Below are 19,821 nucleotides of genomic sequence, written 5' to 3'. Positions count from 1 at the left end.
GTGTGGTGAATGTGTGTGTGTGTGTGTGTGTGTGTGTGTGTGTGTGTGTGTGTGTGTGTGTGTGTGTGTGTGTGTGTAACCTTTATTTAACTAGGCAAGTCAGTTAAGAACAAATTCATATTTAAAATGACGGCCTACCCCGGCCAAACCCGGACGAGGCTGGGCCAATTGTGCGCCGCCCTATGGGACTCCCAATCACGGCCGGATGTGATACAGCCTGGATTCGAACCAGGGACTGTAGTGACGCCTCTCGCACTGAGATGCAGTGCCTCAGACCRCTGTGTCCATGTGTGTKTWAMYWWTTWAMYKKWMYWRRAMGSYTWAAAAGGCYGCTAAAATGTTAAATATCGTTTTTTCTTGCCAAGGAAAATATTGAATATCGGTATCGGCCAAAAATGTCATATCGGTGCATCACTACTTCCTACCTTTTGACTCTGATGGCTTGGAAACAGCCTCAGCAAATTTGCTCTTCTTTGATTTCTAAAAAAAAAAACACATTTTACCGTAAATTCCAGGCAACTCACATAACTAGTGGAGAATCCTAACTTCTACCTATGGTGAGTCAAATCTACACTTTGACATCAATGCATCATGCAAGCATCATGAATAGGTGGAAAATTGACTGAAAGGGATAGTTCACCGAAATTACAAATTGGTTTCCTTACCCTGTCAACCAGATGTGTCAAACTCATTCCACGGACGGCCAAGTGTCTGCAGGTTTTCGCTCCACCCTTCTACTTCATTGATGAATTAAGTTCACTAATTAGTAAGGAACTCCCATCACCTGGTYGTCTAGGTCTGAATTGAATTGAAATCCCAGAAAGCCGCAAACACTCAGCCCTCCACGGAAAGATTTTTGACACCACTGCTAAAGTATCTAAAAATTGATTGTGTAACTCAATTAAGCTACTTAAATATGATTTGGACATGAAGCGCAAAAAATGCTAATATACAGTGGCAATAAAAAGTATGTGAACCCTTTGGAATTACCTGTACTTCAGATAAGATTTTATGACCAATTTATGCAGATCKTCATCTAAGTCACAACAAGACAAACACAGTCTGCTTAAACTAATAACACAAACAATTATATGTTTTCATGTCTTTATTGAACACACMGTGTAAACATTCACAGTTCAGGGTGGGAAAAGTATGTGAACCCTTGGATTTAATAAATGGTTGACCCTCCTTTGGCAGCAATAACCTCAACCAAACATTTTCTGTAGTTGCGGATCAGACCTACACAAYGGTCAGGAGGAATTTTGGACCATTCCTCTTCACAAAACTGTTTCAGTTCAGCAATATTCTTAGGATGTCTGGTGTGAACCGCTCTCTCTCKMGGTCATGCCACAGCATCTCAATCAGGTTGAGGTTAGGACTCTGACTGGGCCACTCCAGAAGGCGTTTTTCTTCTGTTGAAGCCATTCTGTTGTTGATTTACTTCTGTGTTTTGGGTCATTGTCCTGTTGCATCACCCAGCTTCTGTTGAGCTTCAATTGGCAGACAGAAAGCCTTACATTCTCCTGCAAAATGACTTGATAAACTTGGGAATTCGTTTTTCCGTCGATGATAGTAAGCTGTCCAGGCCCCGAGGCAGCTCCAAAYCATGATACTCCCTTCACCATACTTTACAGTTGGGATGAGGTTTTGATGTTGGTGTGCTGTGCCTTTTTTCTCTCCACACATAGTGTGGTGTGTTCCTTCCAAACAACTCAACTTTAGTTTCATCTGTCCACATAATATTTCGCCAGTAGCACTGTGGAACATCCAGATGCTCTTTTGTGAACTTCAGAYGTGCAGCAATGGTTTTTTTGGACAGCAGTTACTTCTTCCGTGGTATCCTCCCATGAACACCATTCTTGTTTAGTGTTTTATGTATCGTAGACTCGTCAACAGAGATGTTAGCATGTTCCAGAGATTTCTGTAAGTCTTTAGCTGATACACTAGGATTCTTCTTAACCTCATTGAGCATTCTGCGCTGTGCTCTTGCATTCATCTTTGCAGGACGGTCACACCTAGGGAGAGTAGCAACAGTGCTGAATTTTCTCCATTTATAGACAATTTGTCTTACCGTGGACTGATGAACATCAAGGCTTTTAGAGATACTTTTGTAACCCTTTCCAGCTTTATGCAAGTCAACATTTCTTAATCTTGGGTCTTCTGAGATATCTTTTGTTCGWGGCATGGTTCACATCAGGCAATGCTTCTTGTGAATAGCAAACTCACATTTTGTGAGTGTTTTTTCAAGGACAGGGTTGCTCTAACCAACATCTCCAATCTTGTCTCATTGATTGGACTCATTAGCTGACTCCTGACTCCAATTAGMTTTTGGAGAAGTCATTAGCCTAGGGGTTCACATACTTCTTCCAACCTACACTGTGAATGTTTAAATKATGTATTCAATATAGACAAGAAAAATACAATAATTTGTGTGTTATTAGTTTAAGCAGACTGTGTTTGTCTGTTGTTGTGATTTAGATGAAGATCAGATCTAAATTTATAACCAATTTATGAAGAAATCCAGATTATTCCAAAGGGTTCACATACTTGTTCTCGCCACTGTAGGTACCATTCTTGCATTGGAATTGTAGTGTACCAAAAATGCTAAAARGTTACCAACCAACATGTCATTTTGTAATTTGGATGAACTATCCCTTTAAGTGGAAGTTAGGATTACCCCTTAAAATTTGATTTGAAAACTCTAGGAACACAAACCTTTGTTGCCTTGGCCTTGGCTCTCTTCTCCTCCATTATCTTCCTCAGTTTCTCCACCTCCTCCTTGGTCCCGTTGAGGACGACGAGGTCTTCTTCTTTGAACGGGTCGCCACACTACAACCAAGAGAAGGTTTAGCTAAGCCCTGACATTTTTCTACATTATATTTTTATGACATAMATGCTTTTCAGTATCTTATTTTAATTCATGAATTTAACATGACATTGATGGCTTAATGAAAAGCTTCATTTAGGGCTTCTCGCCTACAGTATGTCTATTTTATGCACAATGTAAAAAAAAAAAAAAAAAGTTAAACATATGAAATACATTTGGTGTACTTTAGAGCCGCAACAACAAAGACATGAAGCAAAGGTCATAGTTCAGTCAGTGTACTGCGGATCAATAATACAATCCAAATGTCAGTGCTACATAGTTACAATCACAAAACAATAAATAGTTGAATAGCCTAAGTCTAGTACTAAGATACTACAACCCATAGAGATCCTATTATATTACTAGAGGGGATATGTCATAAACCCTCAAAGTTCCAAAATGGGGACAAAATGGCAACCAMCTTGGTCAGGGAGAAATCCAAAACCAGTCTAATTGGAATGAATGTCAGTAGAGGCAWAGGTGCAGGAAAATAAAAGTAAGGCATGTGATGTATCAGAAGTTGTGTGATGGAATTATAGTCAACCTATAATATTGTACTATAATTATAAATACAGTTTATATGGGTTTTATACACCTTCTCTATTTATAGCCTCTAAAATATATGTAAACAGACCATACATGTCTCAGATTWTGTTTTCTTGGAAAGCTGTGAGTGTTATTACATGATCCAATATCAGTACTTGTTGCATTTACAACTTGTCTAAGTCCTAACATCAACTGATTTGAGCCAGTGTATAGCTGTCGATTGACTGCATTGTTTGAATGGAATGTCGGCATATTTGCAGTTAATTAAACAAAATGATGGAACCATTCCTCTAAAACTGGCTGGCTGTCGAGCTAAAAACACATACAGTGTAGATAAATTCTTCACATTCAATGTTTTGCACAATATCTTATCACAGCACTAGAAAACTGTGGTTGACCAACTCTCTGACCAACATGGCTGAACTTTGGACCGTCATAAGAAGGCTCATGTCCATTCCAGTATTCTAATTCTATGTTACAACCCCTGTCACACAAAGCTAATAGGCATGGATGGCATATGGGAATTTCCCTAACTTCCCGAGTTAGATCGGGAAGTTAGATCGGGAAGATCGGGAAGTTAGGAACAAATATACACAGGCTGTTAGGAAAGCTAAGGCTAGCTTTTTCAAGCAGAAATTTGCATCCTGTAGCACAAACTCCAAAAAGTTCAGGGACACTGTAAAGTCCATGGAGAATAAGAGCACCTCCTCCCAGCTGCCCACTGCTCTGAGGCTAGGAAACACTGTCACCACCGATAAATCCACTATAACTGAGAATTTCAATAAGCATTTTTCTACGGCTGGCCATGCTTTCCACCTGGCTACCCCTACCCCGGTCAACAGTCCTGCACCCCCCACAGCAACTCGCCCAAGTCTCCCCCATTTCTCGTTCACCCAAATCCAGATAGCTGATGTTCAGAAAGAGCTGCAAAATCTGGACCCCTACAAATCAGCCGGGCTAGACAATCTGGACCCTCTCTTTCTAAAATGATCTGCCGAAATTGTTGCAACCCCTATTACTGTTCAACCTCTCTTTCGTATCGTCTGAGATTCCCAAAGATTGGAAGCTGCCGCGGTCATCCCCCTCTTCAAAGGGGGAGACAATCTAGACCCAAACTGCTACAGACCTATATCTATTCTACCCTGTCTTTCTAAGGTCTTCGAAAGCCAAGTTAACAAACAGATTACCGACCATTTTGAATCCCACCGTACCTTCTCCGCTATGAAATCTGGTTTCAGAGCTGGTCATGGGTGCACCTCAACCACGCTCAAGGTCCTAAACGATATCATAACTGCCATCGATAAGAGACAATACTGTGCAGCAGTATTCATCGACCTGTCCAAGGCTTTCGACTCGGTCAATCACCGCATTCTTAATCGGCAAACTCAACAGCCTTGGTTTCTCAAATTATTGGCTTGCCTGGTTCACCAACTACTTCTCTGAGTTCAGTGTGTCAAATCGGAGGGCTCTGGCAGTCTCTATGGGGGTGCCACAGGGTTCAATTCTCGGGCTGACGCTCTTCTCTGTATACATCAATGATGTCGCTCTTGCTGCTGATGATTCTCTGATCCACCTCTACGCAGACGACACCATTCTGTATACTTCTGGCCCCTCTTTGGACACTGTGTTAACTAACCTCCAGATGAGCTTCAATGCCATACAACTCTCCTTCCATGGCCTCCAACTGCTCTTAAATGCAAGTAAAACTAAATGCATGCTCTTCAACCGATCGCTGCCCGCACCTGCTCGCCCGTCCAGCATCACTACTCTGGACGGTTCTGACTTAGAATATGTGGACAACTACAAATACCTAGGTGTTTGGTTAGACTGTGAACTTCCAGACTCATATTAAACATCTCCAATCCAAAATTAAATCTAAAATCGGCTTCCTATTTCGCAACAAAGCATCCTTCACTCATGCTGCCAAACATACCCTCGTAAAACTGACCATCCTACCGATCCTCGACTTCGGCGATGTCATTTACAAAATAGCCTCCAACACTCTATTCAACAAATTGGATGCAGTCTATCACAGTGCCATCCGTTTTGTCACCAAAGCCCCATACACTACCTACCACTGCGACCTGTACACTCTCGTTGGCTGTCCATCGCTTCATACTCGTCGCCAAACCCATTGGCTCCAGGTCATCTACAAGTCTTTGCTAAGCCCCGCCTTATCTCAGCTCACTAGTCACCATAGCAGCACCCACCCGTAGCACACGCTCCAGCAGGCATACCTCACTGGTCATCCCCAAAGCCAATTCTTCCTTTGGCCGCCTCTCCTTCCAGTTCTCTGCTGCCAATGACTGGAACGAACTGCAAAAATCACTGAAGCTGGAGACTCATATCTCCCTCACTAGCTTTAAGCAACAGCTGTCAGAGCAGCTCACATATCACTGCACCTGTAGATAGCCCATCGGTAAATAGCCCATCCAACTACCTCATCCCCATACTGTATTTATTTATTTATCCTGCTCCTTTGCACCCCAGTATCCCTACTTGTACATTCATCTTCTGCACATCTACCATTTCAGTGTTTAATTGCTATATTGTAATTACTTCACCACCATGGCCTATTTATTGCCTTAACTCCCATCTTACCTCATTTGCACACAATGTATATAGACTTTCCCCCCAACTGTATTATTGACTGTATGTTTGTTTATTCCATGTGTAACGTTGTGTTGTTGTATGTGTCGAACTGCTTTGCTTTATCTTGGCCAGGTCGCAGTTGTAAATGAGAACTAGTTCTCAACTAGCCTACCTGGTTAAATAAAGGTGAAATAAATTAAATAAAAAATAAATATAGCTGCAACCAACTGAAGTGATTTTATACAGTATGGAAGCAAATAGGGCTGTGAGGGTCATGGAATTTTGGATGACGGTAATTGGCCAGCCTAGCCACAGAAAAAGACAGGAACCTTCCCGCTAGACATGATTGGCTGAGATAATGGATGGGCTGGACATGCCGAGAGATTCGTTTGGATTGGTCTGACGTGTAGCKTGCTTCTGTCTATAACATGAGCTGCTCAGTATGTGTAGATCATTTTTGCAACTGTGGCTTTTTAAAAAGATATCATGGAGAACTGCAAAAGTGTTGCTACTGCTCTCAACATTATTGCTGCCCTGAATTTAGCTGGCGCTATTGACAAAGATCAGTGGGAAAAATGTGTGATTGACTGACTACTTTCTGGAGGACGATCATGCCATGCAGACTTTCTCTGGTTCAGAAAATGAATTAGACGGTGAGGAAATCCCGGATTTAGGTAAACAAAATAAAAAATAACATTGAACCAGACATTGTAGTCTTCTGGTGACAGCGATGGGGAAGAAATGTCACAGAAGTTGACCAAGTTTTGAAATCACTGCAATGCCCAGTGGAAGCAGAGTATGATGGCTAAGCAGATTGATAAAGTTGATAAAGTTCTGGCATTTGATTGCAAATGCGGAGGGAGTCGAAAAGAGAACAAAGATGGCTGTTGTATAAAACACCTGTCTTTCAGGATTATATCTTCAAACTAAGGGCAACCATGGCATCCGTGACAGAGAGGGAGAAGCGTTCATCCATGTATGCGAACATAGTTATCTAATACTGCCTGTGTACCAGTGCTGGTGTAGGTCTTGGTAAGCATGTTTCCATTATATTTCCATGATKCCAACAGTTCACATATTAACTAGACCTATATTTTTTGCCCAAATGCTGCATGGACCAGTGTGGAAATGATAATAAAAGTGCAGAAATATTTTTTTTCATTGAACCTTTATTTAACTGGCAAGTCAGTTAAGAACAAATTCTTATTTACAATGACGGCCTACCCAAACCCGGACGACTCTGGGCCAATTGTACGCCACCCTATGGGACTCCTTATCACGATTTTTCCATAAAAACAAAACACTGACCTATGTGGATCACTACTGAATGTTTAATTCATTAATAAAACGAGAGGTTAGACACATGCAGACTAATAACGTCACACTCAGCCAAAGGAAGACAAAAGGCAACCAGCAGGGGGGACCTATTGTGTCCTGGTGGCAGCTCAATGTGACCTCTGAACATGTGGCCCTGTTAACACAACGATGGCTAATCTCAGTCGCTGATCAGGCAGCAAACAAACCTTGGCTGGGGCTGTCGTCGCTGCTGGCCTCCCTCTACTCAGTAATAAACAAACCACAGGCAGCATAACCACCAGAGAGGTCTCAAAGAAAATAAACACAGACAGATAGAAACAGAGACAGAAAGGCAAACAGAGGCAAGGAAATGATACTCCATGCTGTGACTGCTGCACATCTGAAAACGGAAGAAAGGAGATTGGGGTGGCTTTGTTTTTTTAGTTTTTTTATCAGAAATAGGTAAATGAAAGGGAGGGAGATGGGGTGAGAGGAGAGAGAAAAAAGAAAGAGAAAAAGAGAGAAAGAGAGAGATGGGGTGAGAGGATGAGAGAGCGAGAAAGAGAGAGGAAGAGAGAAAAAGGGAAGTCATGAGTAGTTTGAATGGGGGAGGAGACTGTTGGTTGCCGGTGCTTGTGTATGAGTGTGTGTGTGTGTGTGTGTGTGCCAAATGAGAGAGAAGCCGCCTGTTACCAGGCAGGGCCGGCCAACGTCTCAGGGGAAATGCAGAGGGAGTGCCTTAAAAAACAGACGCGAGGGCAAGATATGACAGACGCAGACGCACACACAAAACAAAAAAAAATGTGAAACACGCGGAGCACAGCGACCTTGCGAGCCACGTGCTGCCCAGAAACAACTACAACAAAAGCAGCGCGCAGTAACAGCTTCAGCTCCACCCGCCCATCGCTTGCCGACCAATGGTTCCAGCTCCCTGTGTGTACCTGGCTTGACTCCCTGCTGGTTCTGGCTCGCCATGTTTTGGTCAGGGGCTTAATGTTTAAGATCTTCTTCAGCAAAAGGACCCGGGCTCAACTGCAATTAAGGTAACTGGTTAGCCTTAGCCTGAGGCTCTTTCTCTGTGTGTGTGTTTCATTAACTCTTGGAGGTGATGAAAGATTGTATTTATCGAAATGGTGGTGGTAACACACATTGCCCCGATGAGCTTTTAATTAGAAACACCTAAGAGTGTTTGAATATTGGGTTCATTAACTGGAGATAAAAATAAACGTATGTCTCCATGAGAACTAGCAGTGTTTAGTCTAATAATGGCAACAGGTGGTGGTAAAGTCAGCTCTTTTTGGCAATCATGACTTCCTATACTGATCTATAGTGACCTACCGGATAAACGGCTCTATAGTAACATACTGATCTATACTGATCTATAGTAACATACTGATCTATAGTAACATACTGATCTATACTGATCTATTGTAAGACATACTGATCTATAGTAACATATTTGATCTATACTGATCTATTGGTAACATACTGTCTATAGTAACATACTGATCTATACTGATCTATAGTAACATACTGATTCTATACTGATTCTATAGTAACTATACTGATCATATATACATCTGATCTATACTGATCTATATTAACATACTGATCTATAGTAACATACTGATCTATACTGATCTATAGTAACATACTGATCTATACGATCTATAGTACATCTGATCTATAGTAACATACTGATCTATACTGATCTATAGTAACATACTGATCTATAGTAACATACTGATCTATACTGATTCTATAGTAACACACTGATCTATACTGATCTATTAGTAATACTAGATCTATACTGATCTATAGTAACATACTGATCTATAGCAACATACTGATCTATAGTAACATACTGATCTATACTGATCTATAGTAACATACTGTCTATACTGATCTATAGTAACATACTGATCTATAGTACATACTGATCTATAGTAACATACTGATCTATAGTAAACACACTGATCTATACTGATCTATAGTAACACACTGATCTATACTGATCTATATAGTAAACATTACTGATCTATAGTAACACACGATCTAGAACTGATCTATAGTAACATACTGATCTATACTGATCTATAGTAACATACTGATCTATAGCAACATACTGGATGAACTATAGATCAGTTAATGCAATATGTTACTACAGATCAGTTTATTCAGCATGTCAGTACAGACCAGTACGTCAGTTACATACTGGATAAATTGCATTCTACACAATGTTTTGAGTTGTCGAAATTAAACAACTCCAGTCGACGATTTAACTTCCAGTTAAAACGTTTCCTATTAACTGTTACTGCAACAATGAATCAATGGCAGTTAAAACGTTTGTCATAAGCAAACAAGACAGCTACTCTACTTCACGAGTCAGTATGCCTAGACAGCTTTCTCTGTCTGTTTACGTAGTTACTACAGAGATCAAATTTGTTTGTTCTTTTCCTAATGTCACAATGGCCTGTGTCCTTTCTGTGGGAGACCCTTGTGATCTCATTACACTCTCACACGTTTCCATAACAAGCCCGATGTCCAAATCACTGCGTCGGGTTGCCACCGATTACAGGGTTTCAGCAAGTCTCAGGTGAATACGTCTCTCTAGTGTGCTGTTAGGCGACTCTAGAGGGTGTTAAAGAGCAAAACGTCTCCCTTTTCTAGACGATTCTTATTGACTCTCGGTGAACGAAGCAAAGCAGTGTAGCTCACTTCTTAGGGAGATAATTCATCTGTTAGCAGGAGCAACTGGTAGACCGACGTGATGATTAAGCTGTGTCCACTTATTATTGAAAATGTTTAATGAATGAAGGTATTGACGGCCATGTGCTTCTATTTAGAGAAGGGATATTGTATTTAGGAGCTAGTCAGTGTTTCCGCTGCAGTCATTTACATATGGCGTGGCTCCACGGCAAAATCATTGCTAGATCCTCCAAAAAAAATGTAAGTAATGAATATAAAAATCAGACTATCCCATAGTAGAATAGTTCATCTAGTTACAGTGCCTTCAGAAACTATTCACACCCCTCGACATTTTCCACATTCTGTTGTGTTACAGCCTGAATTTAAAATGTATAAACATTTTGTGACACTGGCCTACACACAATACCCCATAATGTCAAAGTGGAATTACAAAATAATTAATTATAATTATATATAGTGAGCATTTGTCCATTGCCAAGATAATCCATCCACCTGACAGGAGTGGAATATCAAGAAGCTGATTAAACAGCATGATCATTACACAGGTGCACCTTGTGCTGGGGAAAATAAAAGGCCACTCTAAAATGTGCAGTTTTGTCACACAACACAATGCCACAGATGTCTGAAGTTGAGGGAGCGTGCAATTGGCATGCTGACTGCAGGAATGTCCACCAGAGCTGTTGCCAGAGAATTTAACTTACATTTCTCTACMATAAGCCTATCATTTTAGAGAATTTGGCAGTACGTTCAAACGGCCTCACAACCGCAGACTATGTGTAATCACGTCAGCCCAGGACTTCCACATTCGGCTTCTTCACCTGCGGGATCTGGATAGCTTATGAAACTGTGGGTTTGCACAACCAAATTTCTGCACAAACTGTCAGAAACCGTCTCAGGGATGCTCACCTTCGTTGGCCACTGGCACGCTGGAGAAGTGTGCTCTTCACGGATGAATCCCAGTTTCAACTGTACCGGGCAGATGGCAGATAGCGTGTATGGTGTCGAGTGGGCAAGCGGAGTGCCCAATGGTGGCGGTGGGGTTATGGTATGAGCAGGCATAAGCAACGAACACAATTGCATTTTATCAATGGCAATTCGAATGTACAGAGATACCCTGACGAGATCCTGAGGCCCATTGTCATGTCATTAATCCGCCGCCACACCTCATGTTGCAGCATGATAATGTACAGCCCCATGTATCTGTATACAATTCCTGGAAGCTGAAAATGTCCTAGTTATGTCATGGCCTGCATGCTCAATGTCACCCATTCAGCATGTTTGGGATGCTCTGGATCAACGTGTACGACAGCGTATTCCAGTTCCCGACGATATCCAGCAACTTTGCACAGCCATTGAAGAGGAGTGGGACAACATTTCACAGACCACAATCAACAGCCTGATCAACTCTATAGGAAGATGTGTCATGCTGCATGAGGCAAATGGTGGTCACACAGGATACCGACTGGTTTTCTTCTCCACGTCCCTACCATTTTTTCTAAGGTATCTGGGACCAACATATGCCTATATGTATTCCCAGTCATGTGAAATCCATAGATTAGGGCCTAATTTATTTATTTTAAATTGACTGATTTCCTCATATGAAACTGCAACTCGGTATAAATCGTAGAAATTTTGGCATGTTGCGTTTATTTTTGTCTAGTCTAAAAATGAAATATTGAAATGTCGTGAGTCAATAAGTATTCAATCCCTTTCATGGGAGTAAAAATGTGCTTAACAAGTCATATAAAAAGTTGCATGGACTCACTCTGTGCAATAATAGTGTTTAACATCATTTTTTTTATGACTACCTCATCTCTGTACCCCACACAAACAATTATCTGTAAGGTCTCTCAGTCGAGCAGTGATTTTCAAATACAACCACAAAGACCAGGGAGGTTTTTTTAATGTCTCGCATTGAAGATCCCCCATTGGTAGACAAAAAATAATTATAAAAGAAGTAGACATTGAATATCCCTTTGAGCATGGTGAAGTTATTAATTATACTTTGAATGGTTTATCAATACACCCAGTCACTACAAAGATACAGGCGTCCTTCCTAACTCAGTTGCCTCAAGAGGAAGGAAACCGTTYAACGATTTCACCATGAGGCCAATGGTGACTTTTAAACAGTTACAGAGTTGAATGGCTGTGATAGGAGAAAACTGAGGATGGATCACCAGCATTGTAGTTACTCCACAATACTAACCTAAATTACTCAGTGAAAAGAAGGAAGCCTGTACAGAATACAAATACTCCAAAACATGCATCCTGTTTGCAATAAGGCACTAATGTAAAACTGCAAAAAATATGGAAATGACATTCACTTTATGTCTTGAATACAAACATTATGTTTGGGGCATATCCAACAACACGTCACTGAGTAACCTGGTGCAGTCTGCTTTCCAACAGACACTGGGAGACAAATTCACCTTTTAAATTTCACAATGTTCCAGAGTGGTACAGTTTTGACTTAAATTGTCTTGAAAATCTATGGCAAGACTTGAAAATGGCTGTCTAGCAATGATCAACAACCAACTTGACAGATTTTGAAGTTTTTTAAAGAATAATGTGCAAATATTGAGACTTACCCAGAAAGACTCATAGCTGTAATCGCTGCCAAAGGTGATTCTAACATCTATTAACTCAGGGTTGTGAATACTTATGTAAATTAGAAATTTCTGWATTTAATTTTCATTTAACATGAAAAAATGTCTAAAAACATTTTCACTTTTTCATTATGGGATATTGTGTGTAGATGGGTGAAAAGAAAAATCGATTTAATCAATTTTGAATTCAGGCTGTAACACAACAAAATGTGGAATAAGTAAAGGGGTATGAATACTTTCTTGAAGGCACTGTACCTAGTCGGCTTTTTGTTGTGTGTTCTATACAAGATAACTATTCCTCTACAGGTGCATTCATGTGCCATAGRGAGGGAAACATGCATTCTGACAGGCAGTCAATGCACAAGTTTTGCAATCGCGGGGAAAACAGCAGTTCTGATGGCCATTGTTAAAAATAGGGGGATCCTAGTTTTCCATTCCTACTTTATTTATTTCTCAACGCCTAAATATGCAGAGCCATGGTTAAGCATGTTACCGCTCCACAATTTGCTATGAGTGCATAGAGGAGAGTGGGGCTAGAGGTAACAAGGCTCAATTGCAGGGTAACTTGGTGTAAAACACCACCCCACCTAAAAATATGTTTATGTGAGAAGTAGAGTTACCCCGGGTAGCAGTTTACCAAGTTACCCTAAAAGGTGGTGCTACATTACATTCACTGTGTTTATGTATGTTTTTTGGGACATAAAATTCATCAATAGGATGCTAACTAGTTAAAAGATCACATTTGGTATCTAGAAAATGATTAGCCAAACAGGGTACAGTGGGTAAATGCAGATAGGCAACCCCATGCTTTAGCCTATTTATTTATTGCCAAAATACTGCATCAGTTGGGCAACAGGTGATAATGCTCATTGCTAAAAGCATACCTGATAATATGGAACATGCATTTGCTATATGCATGCTCCAATATATAAAAAAAATAATTTAAACAAATAATTTTGCCAATATGGTGTCAACATAATTTAAACAAAAATCATTTTGGACTAGAATGTCCTTTTAAAAAGTAACCAGAACTGAGCTTCTCGGTCCTTCTTCATACATATTATTTTTTAATGTTTTATTTAACCAGGAGGAAATACCTCTTTTGCAATGTAGACCTGACCAAGAAAGCAGCAGCAGTCAATACAACATTAAAACATTTCGACATACAATACAAACACGTCATTAAGAGTGGATTAGGCCTACAGGAAACACTTACACACCTCTTCAACAGAATTTTGGGCCAGAGTTTTAAACTCACTAAGGAGCACTAGTACATTTATGTGAAACGTAGTTTGCAGACTGTTCCATGCCTCTGTTGCACAAAAGGAAAAGGCAATCTTGCCTCACTTGGTAACGGCCCTGGGGACCTGGGAAGCAATTACCTAGTAGACCGCGTCTGGTAACTGCTAGTGGTAAAGGAGAGCAAGCTACCTGTACTGCTTAGTGATTCATTTCTTCAACTTCCTGAGCCAGGTTCCTAAGTCCATCTAGCTGCACTGGCTATGTATTTCTCTCTACACACTTGTTTCATGAGTCATCTGTTATTATCGGACTACTACGAGCTCCATAGAAAGCTGCTCTTTCTTGCTGTATGGTGGATCATTAAACACCTCTAGAACCCCAAACTAAGCAGCAACAAGGAAACAAAACGGAGTCTCAGATTGTACAACATTGCTAAGAATAATTTAGGTTCTTCTGTATGGAAGGGTCAGAGTCTTAGAGACTTGTAATGTCTCGAGTCGGGCTTTGTTGTTTCAAAGCACAGCCTAACCTTGGTCTTTTGTTGCAGGTGGTGTCCGTCTGGTGCTGGACTATTATGCTCCAGCTGGAAGGCACCAAGTGCAGTTTCCTGTTCTGCCTGGGGATCTGCATGTTCATCTGCTCTGTGATCTACCTGAGTACCAAGGCCCCTACAGATCCCCAGGCTCAGCACGGGCCCTTGGGCTGCAGGCCCTTCTCCCAGTACTGCCAAGCCTTCCTCCCCAGCACTGAGGGCTCTCCAGCATGGCAACACCGCGACTGCCAGGTGGAGAGCTATCTTCTGGGTATGGGGGGTGGAGGTGGGGACCTGGACTGCTCCCGCCTGGTGAGGGAGCTCCACTTCATCACCAGCCCGCTGAGTCGTGAGGAGGAAGACTACCCTCTGGCCTTCATCCTTACCGTCCACAAGGAGCTGGAGCTGCTTGTGCGCCTGCTAAGGGCCATCTACGCACCCCAGAATGTCTACTGTATCCATGTGGACGTCAAGGCTCCGCAGGAGTACAGGGAAGCCGTGGAAAGCCTGGTGGGCTGCTTCCCCAACGTGTTCCTGGCCAGCCGCAGCGAGATGGTGACCTACGCCGGCTTCTCGCGGCTACAGGCTGACATCAACTGTATGGGGGACCTGGCGGCATCTCCGGTGCCCTGGAGGAAGGTGGTCAACCTGTGTGGCCAGGACTTCCCCGTCAAGAGCAACCTGGAGCTGGTGCGCTACATGCAGAGCAAGGAGTGGAGGGACAGGAACATGACCCCGGGCATCAAGCAGCCGGCGTCCATGAGGCACCGGACTCAGCTGAGGTACAGGGAGATCAGGGGCTCCCACGTGGCCCCCAAGCGAGGTGCACCAAAGAAGGGTGCTCCACCCCATGGGGTGCAGATTTACTTTGGAACAGCCTACTACGCGCTAACAAGGACATTTGTGGAGTTTGTACTGAGAAGTCAGGTGTCCAGGGACTTGCTGGAGTGGTCCAAAGACACATTCAGCCCAGATGAGCACTACTGGGTGACACTCAATCACATCAAAGGTAAAGGCCAGGCTTTAGAACCGCTCATAAAAAGCTACTTTGTAATACAGTGGCCAATAGAAGTTAATCTCCACAACACAATTGGTACTGAGCTTATGGCAATATATAGGGACATTTAGAACTGTTACATCCGTGAGGAAAACAGATGAGACTTCTACAACCCTAGACCTTTCCATATGCTACACACAACCTTTCCAATTTGAAATGCATTCCAAAAGCAAACACCTAGGAGACGAAAAAGCTATGCGAAGTCAATAAATCCTGGCGGCCCAGTACCTGTGAGTTCATGTAATTTCATGAAAGGAAAACACATTTATTTGGGATGTTCACTGTTCAAAGATTACCTTTAGCCTTTATAAAGCTTGAAACTTAAAGGAATGGGTCCACATTGTTTCAAGTACAGTAGGCCAGCCTAGCTCAATCAATTTTATAAAGCCATTTTTACATGAGCAGTTGTCACAAAGTGCTTTACAGATACTCAGCCTAAATCCCCAAAGAGCAAGTAATGCAAATGCACAGTGGCTAGGAAAAACTCCCTAGAAGGACTTAAAATTAAGTTTGGGGGAATTAATTCATACTGTAGGCTCTGATTTATTTGCAGCTTGCTTTATCTACAGTATATGAGTAGATCAGTGTCCCATGAATCATTGATGACAATCAAAAGGCTATGAATAATGAAATGTGAGAATGAGATGTAATCTGTTTTGGATCGGTTATCTGCTCCTAGAAGCGCCAGGAAGTCATGTAGACGGAGGTTGGAGCGGCGAGATCCGGGCGATAAAATGGARGGACCAAGAGGGGACGGAACACAATGGATGCAAAGGTACAACAACTTCTGATCCCAGTCATTGTCAGTTTACAGTCTTGACCTCACTTGTCTAGGGCATGTTTTGCTCTTTGGTTCCAGATTAGATTAGCCTTTTGATTAGGAAGTAAACAGTTTACACAACAGCAGTTGATAGATTTTGACACTGATCTGATCTCATCTTGATGGCCTTTCTGCTGCTGCTCGTCTTTTCGCAGGTCGTTATGTCAGGGACATCTGCATCTACGGTCTGGAGGATTTGCAGTGGATCATCAACAGAAACAGCATGTTTGCCAACAAGTTTGAGAGCAAGACCTTCCCAGATGCTTTGGACTGCCTGGAGCAGTGGCACAGGGAAAAGGTCCTGCAGCAAGCCACGGTTCCCATTCAGTCATGGTGGCAACTTGCCACGCAAGGCAACAAAACCGGTCTTTTCAACGCCACAGTGGGACTTTGACGAGGCCGTGGGGTTCCTCCTGACCGGAATGTACATCTCCAATAGACTTGTTGGTTACTGTATCGCTTTAGAGGGCTGTACTAAAGTGTGCTGCTAGGGTGTGCTGCTTGGTGCGTTAAGCCAAAATCTCGAGAATGTCACTGCATGGATACGTAATTAAAAGCTGAATTCCTCTCCAATCGTAGGAAACCGAATGCGAGATGACCAGAGAAGACTTGTTATTGACATATCTCGGTTGTCCTGAAACGCTTTGTGATAAAAATAGACTTGGTGTATCACTAAAGCCGCATGCCTGCCAGTCGAAATAGTTTCTGCATATATTATGACAACATTGTGAACATTTTGTTAGTTTTTTCAGCTGTTTGAGCACACAACATTTTTTATTGAGACAAATCAAAGTTCAGTAGCCGAAGTCTACGCCCGTTCATCAGTAATTGGTCTACAGTACTACTCCTACTAGGAGTGGGAATAGGGCTGGGCGATATGGACAAAATATCATATTACAATATTTTTTACGGTATTTTATGTTTTTGAATAAAAGTTCTAAATATTCCTTATGAGTAGTTCTAGGATGGCAACACATTTCAGTGGGGGTTCTCTCTATTTATACCACGTATCAAACTCATTCCACGGAGGGCCGAGTGTCTGTTGGTTTTTGCTCCTCCCTTGTACTTGATTGAGGAATTAAGGTCACTGATTAGTAAAGACCTCCCCTCATCTGGTTGTCTAGGTCTTAATTGAAAGGAAAAGACTAAAAAACCTTATTTATACGGTTCTATCCAACTCCAAACAATAATAATTTTCAGCATTTTCATACATTTCGGCAGGTAGCCTAGTGGTTGGAGCATTTGGCCAGTAACCAAACGGTTGCTAGATCGAGTCCCCGAGCTGACAAGGTAAAAATCTGTCGTTCTGCCCCTGAACAAGGCAGTTAACCCACTGTTCGTAGGCCGTCATTGTAAATAAGAATTTGTTCTTAACTGACTTGCCTAGTTAAATAAAGGTTAAATAAATAAAAATATTCTTGCACTTTTATTATAATTTCCACACTGGTCCATGMAGCATTTGGGCAAAAAATATAGGCCTAGTTAATATGTGAACTGTTGGAATCATGGAAATATAATGGAAACATGCTTACCAAGACCTACACCAGCACAGGGAGTATTAGATAACTATGTTGTACATTTAGCAAGCTAGCTAGCCAGCTAACTAGTAATTAGCATTAGCGATTAAGAAAAGACAAACAGACAGATAGTTGTTTGCAGATAGTAAGACACACAAAACTAATAATGTATAGAACGCTTGTGGAAAGCAACATGTCACCAACATTTGAACATCCAGAGTGAACGACAAGAAAATGCTTGTGGTCGAGCAACTGCTCTCTCCTTGAGTGACAGTAGGCAGGCAGGGTTTGGTGTGGTTAGCAACATGCAGCAGCAGGAGGAGAGGGAGAGAGAGGACTCAAGTAGCAAACAGAGTCAACTATAAAAAACCAACATTATATGCGCCAGAGTTTKGTATCACATTTAACAAACCAAACATTGAAATACTGTCATAGAAGGTAAAGTATCAATCCGTGCATCAATACTGGAACTGTAAATAGGGTTTTTTTCCCTTGAGAAATACTGCACCAAACATCTTAGATGTAAAATTGCATGACTAAGACAACCTCTGCAAAAATGTCAACATTTATTACAGATTTCATGATTAATCTTACATTAATTTGGGATATTTTGAGGAAGTGTACTGGCTATGTTGTTGCTAGGGTGGCATTCATTTTTGTAATATTGCCACTTTGTTTCTAGACGAGTTCTGCTTGGAGCAAACCAAACCTCGAACTATGTATGCGGACACCTTAAGGGGCACATTGGTTGAGAGGATGACGCAACCATAATCAGTAAGGAATTCATAAGTCCTGCACCGCTGCACCACACAAGGCCCTTCAGAGACATGTGGTGCACTTTGACAACAGACCCAAATAGGTCACTGTACCAAAGGGATTCAGTAAACTTTACAGGCGAGACCAATACACAACTCTCTGAACATGGCGGCTTAGATGTCTGGCAACAACTTGAATATTTATTGCCATTTCAAAAACTAAAATAAACAGATGTTTTTTGTTACACTGGATTACATGTTAAGAACAATCTATTTAAAGTAAACTATTATATTTGTCCTTGTGTTCTGGATTATTGTCCTGCTTAAAAAAGGTGAATGTCTCCCAGTGTCTGTTGGAAAGCAGACTGAATCAAGTTTTCCTCTAGGATTTTGCCTGTGCTTAGCTCTATTCTGTTTCTTCCCCCCGCCCCCCAAGAACCTCCCTAGTCCTTGCCAAACATACCCATAACATGATGCAGCCACCACCATGCTTGAAAATATGAAGCGTGGTACTCAGTGATGTGTTGTGTTTGCCCCAAACATAACATTTTGTATTCAGGACATAAATGTTAATTTCTTTACCACATTTTTTGCAGTTTTATTTGAGTGCCTTATTGTAAACAAGATGTATATTTTTTCATATTTTTATTCTGTACAGTCTTACTTATTTTCGCTATGTCATTTCAGTTAGTATTGTGGAGTAACTACGTTGTTGATCAGTCCTCAGTTTTCTCCTTTCACAGCCATTAAACTATGTTAATGTCACCATTGGCCTCATGGTTTCCTTCCTCTCCGGCAACGTCTCTAGCAAAGCATGTATCTTTGTAGTGACTGGGTATATTGATACACCATCCAGTGTAATTAATAACTTCACCATGCTCAAAAGGGATATTCAATGTCTGATTTTTTTTCTTAATTTTTACAAATCTACCAATATGTGCCCTCCCTTATCTTTGTGGTTGACTCAGTGTTTGAAATTCACTGCTCGACTTGGGGACATTGTAGATAATTGTATGTGTGGGGTACGGAGATGAGGTAGTCATTCAAAATATCATGTTAAACACTATGGCACACAGAGTGACTCCATTTGACTTATGTGACTTGTTAAAATAAAATGTTAAAAAATAACATATTTAGGCTTGCCATAAGAAAGGGGTTGAATACGTATTGACTCGACATTTGTTTTTATTTGTAACAATTTCTAAAAACATAATTCCACTTTGAAATGATGGGGTACTACGTGTAGGCCAGCGACAGCCCTATGTGTAAAGCTGTCATCAAGG

At 41.5% G+C, this 19,821-nt stretch overlaps 2 protein-coding genes across 6 annotated transcripts in view; one reads left to right on the top strand and one right to left on the bottom strand.

Moving 5' to 3' along the window:
- Positions 1-19,821, bottom strand: part of LOC111970509 (replication termination factor 2) — a 56,232-nt gene that overhangs the window by 11,218 nt on the left and 25,193 nt on the right. For 2 of the 5 annotated variants that reach the window (XM_023997300.3, XM_023997298.2), the window contains exons 6-7: positions 2,716-2,829; positions 426-480 (exon numbers count right to left, since the gene is read on the bottom strand). The exons of 1 other annotated variant lie outside the window; for it this stretch is intronic. In XM_023997300.3, the coding sequence (XP_023853068.1) occupies positions 426-480; positions 2,716-2,829 (169 nt within the window). The remainder of the gene's footprint in view (positions 1-425; positions 481-2,715; positions 2,830-19,821) is intronic. 2 more of the 5 variants (XM_023997302.3, XM_023997301.2) reach the window with 1 other exon arrangement.
- On the top strand, positions 7,522-19,303 carry gcnt7 (glucosaminyl (N-acetyl) transferase family member 7). The gene is made up of 4 exons (XM_023997297.2): positions 7,522-8,343; positions 14,405-15,398; positions 16,126-16,221; positions 16,422-19,303. Exons 2-4 carry the CDS (start codon positions 14,432-14,434, stop codon positions 16,658-16,660), a joined length of 1,302 nt encoding a protein of 433 aa, XP_023853065.1. The 5' UTR covers positions 7,522-8,343; positions 14,405-14,431; the 3' UTR covers positions 16,661-19,303.

This window comes from Salvelinus sp. IW2-2015, linkage group LG11 (genome assembly GCF_002910315.2).
Source record: "Salvelinus sp. IW2-2015 linkage group LG11, ASM291031v2, whole genome shotgun sequence".
Classification (NCBI taxonomy): Eukaryota; Metazoa; Chordata; class Actinopteri; order Salmoniformes; family Salmonidae; genus Salvelinus; species Salvelinus sp. IW2-2015.
This window is presented reverse-complemented; position numbering and strand designations above follow the sequence as displayed.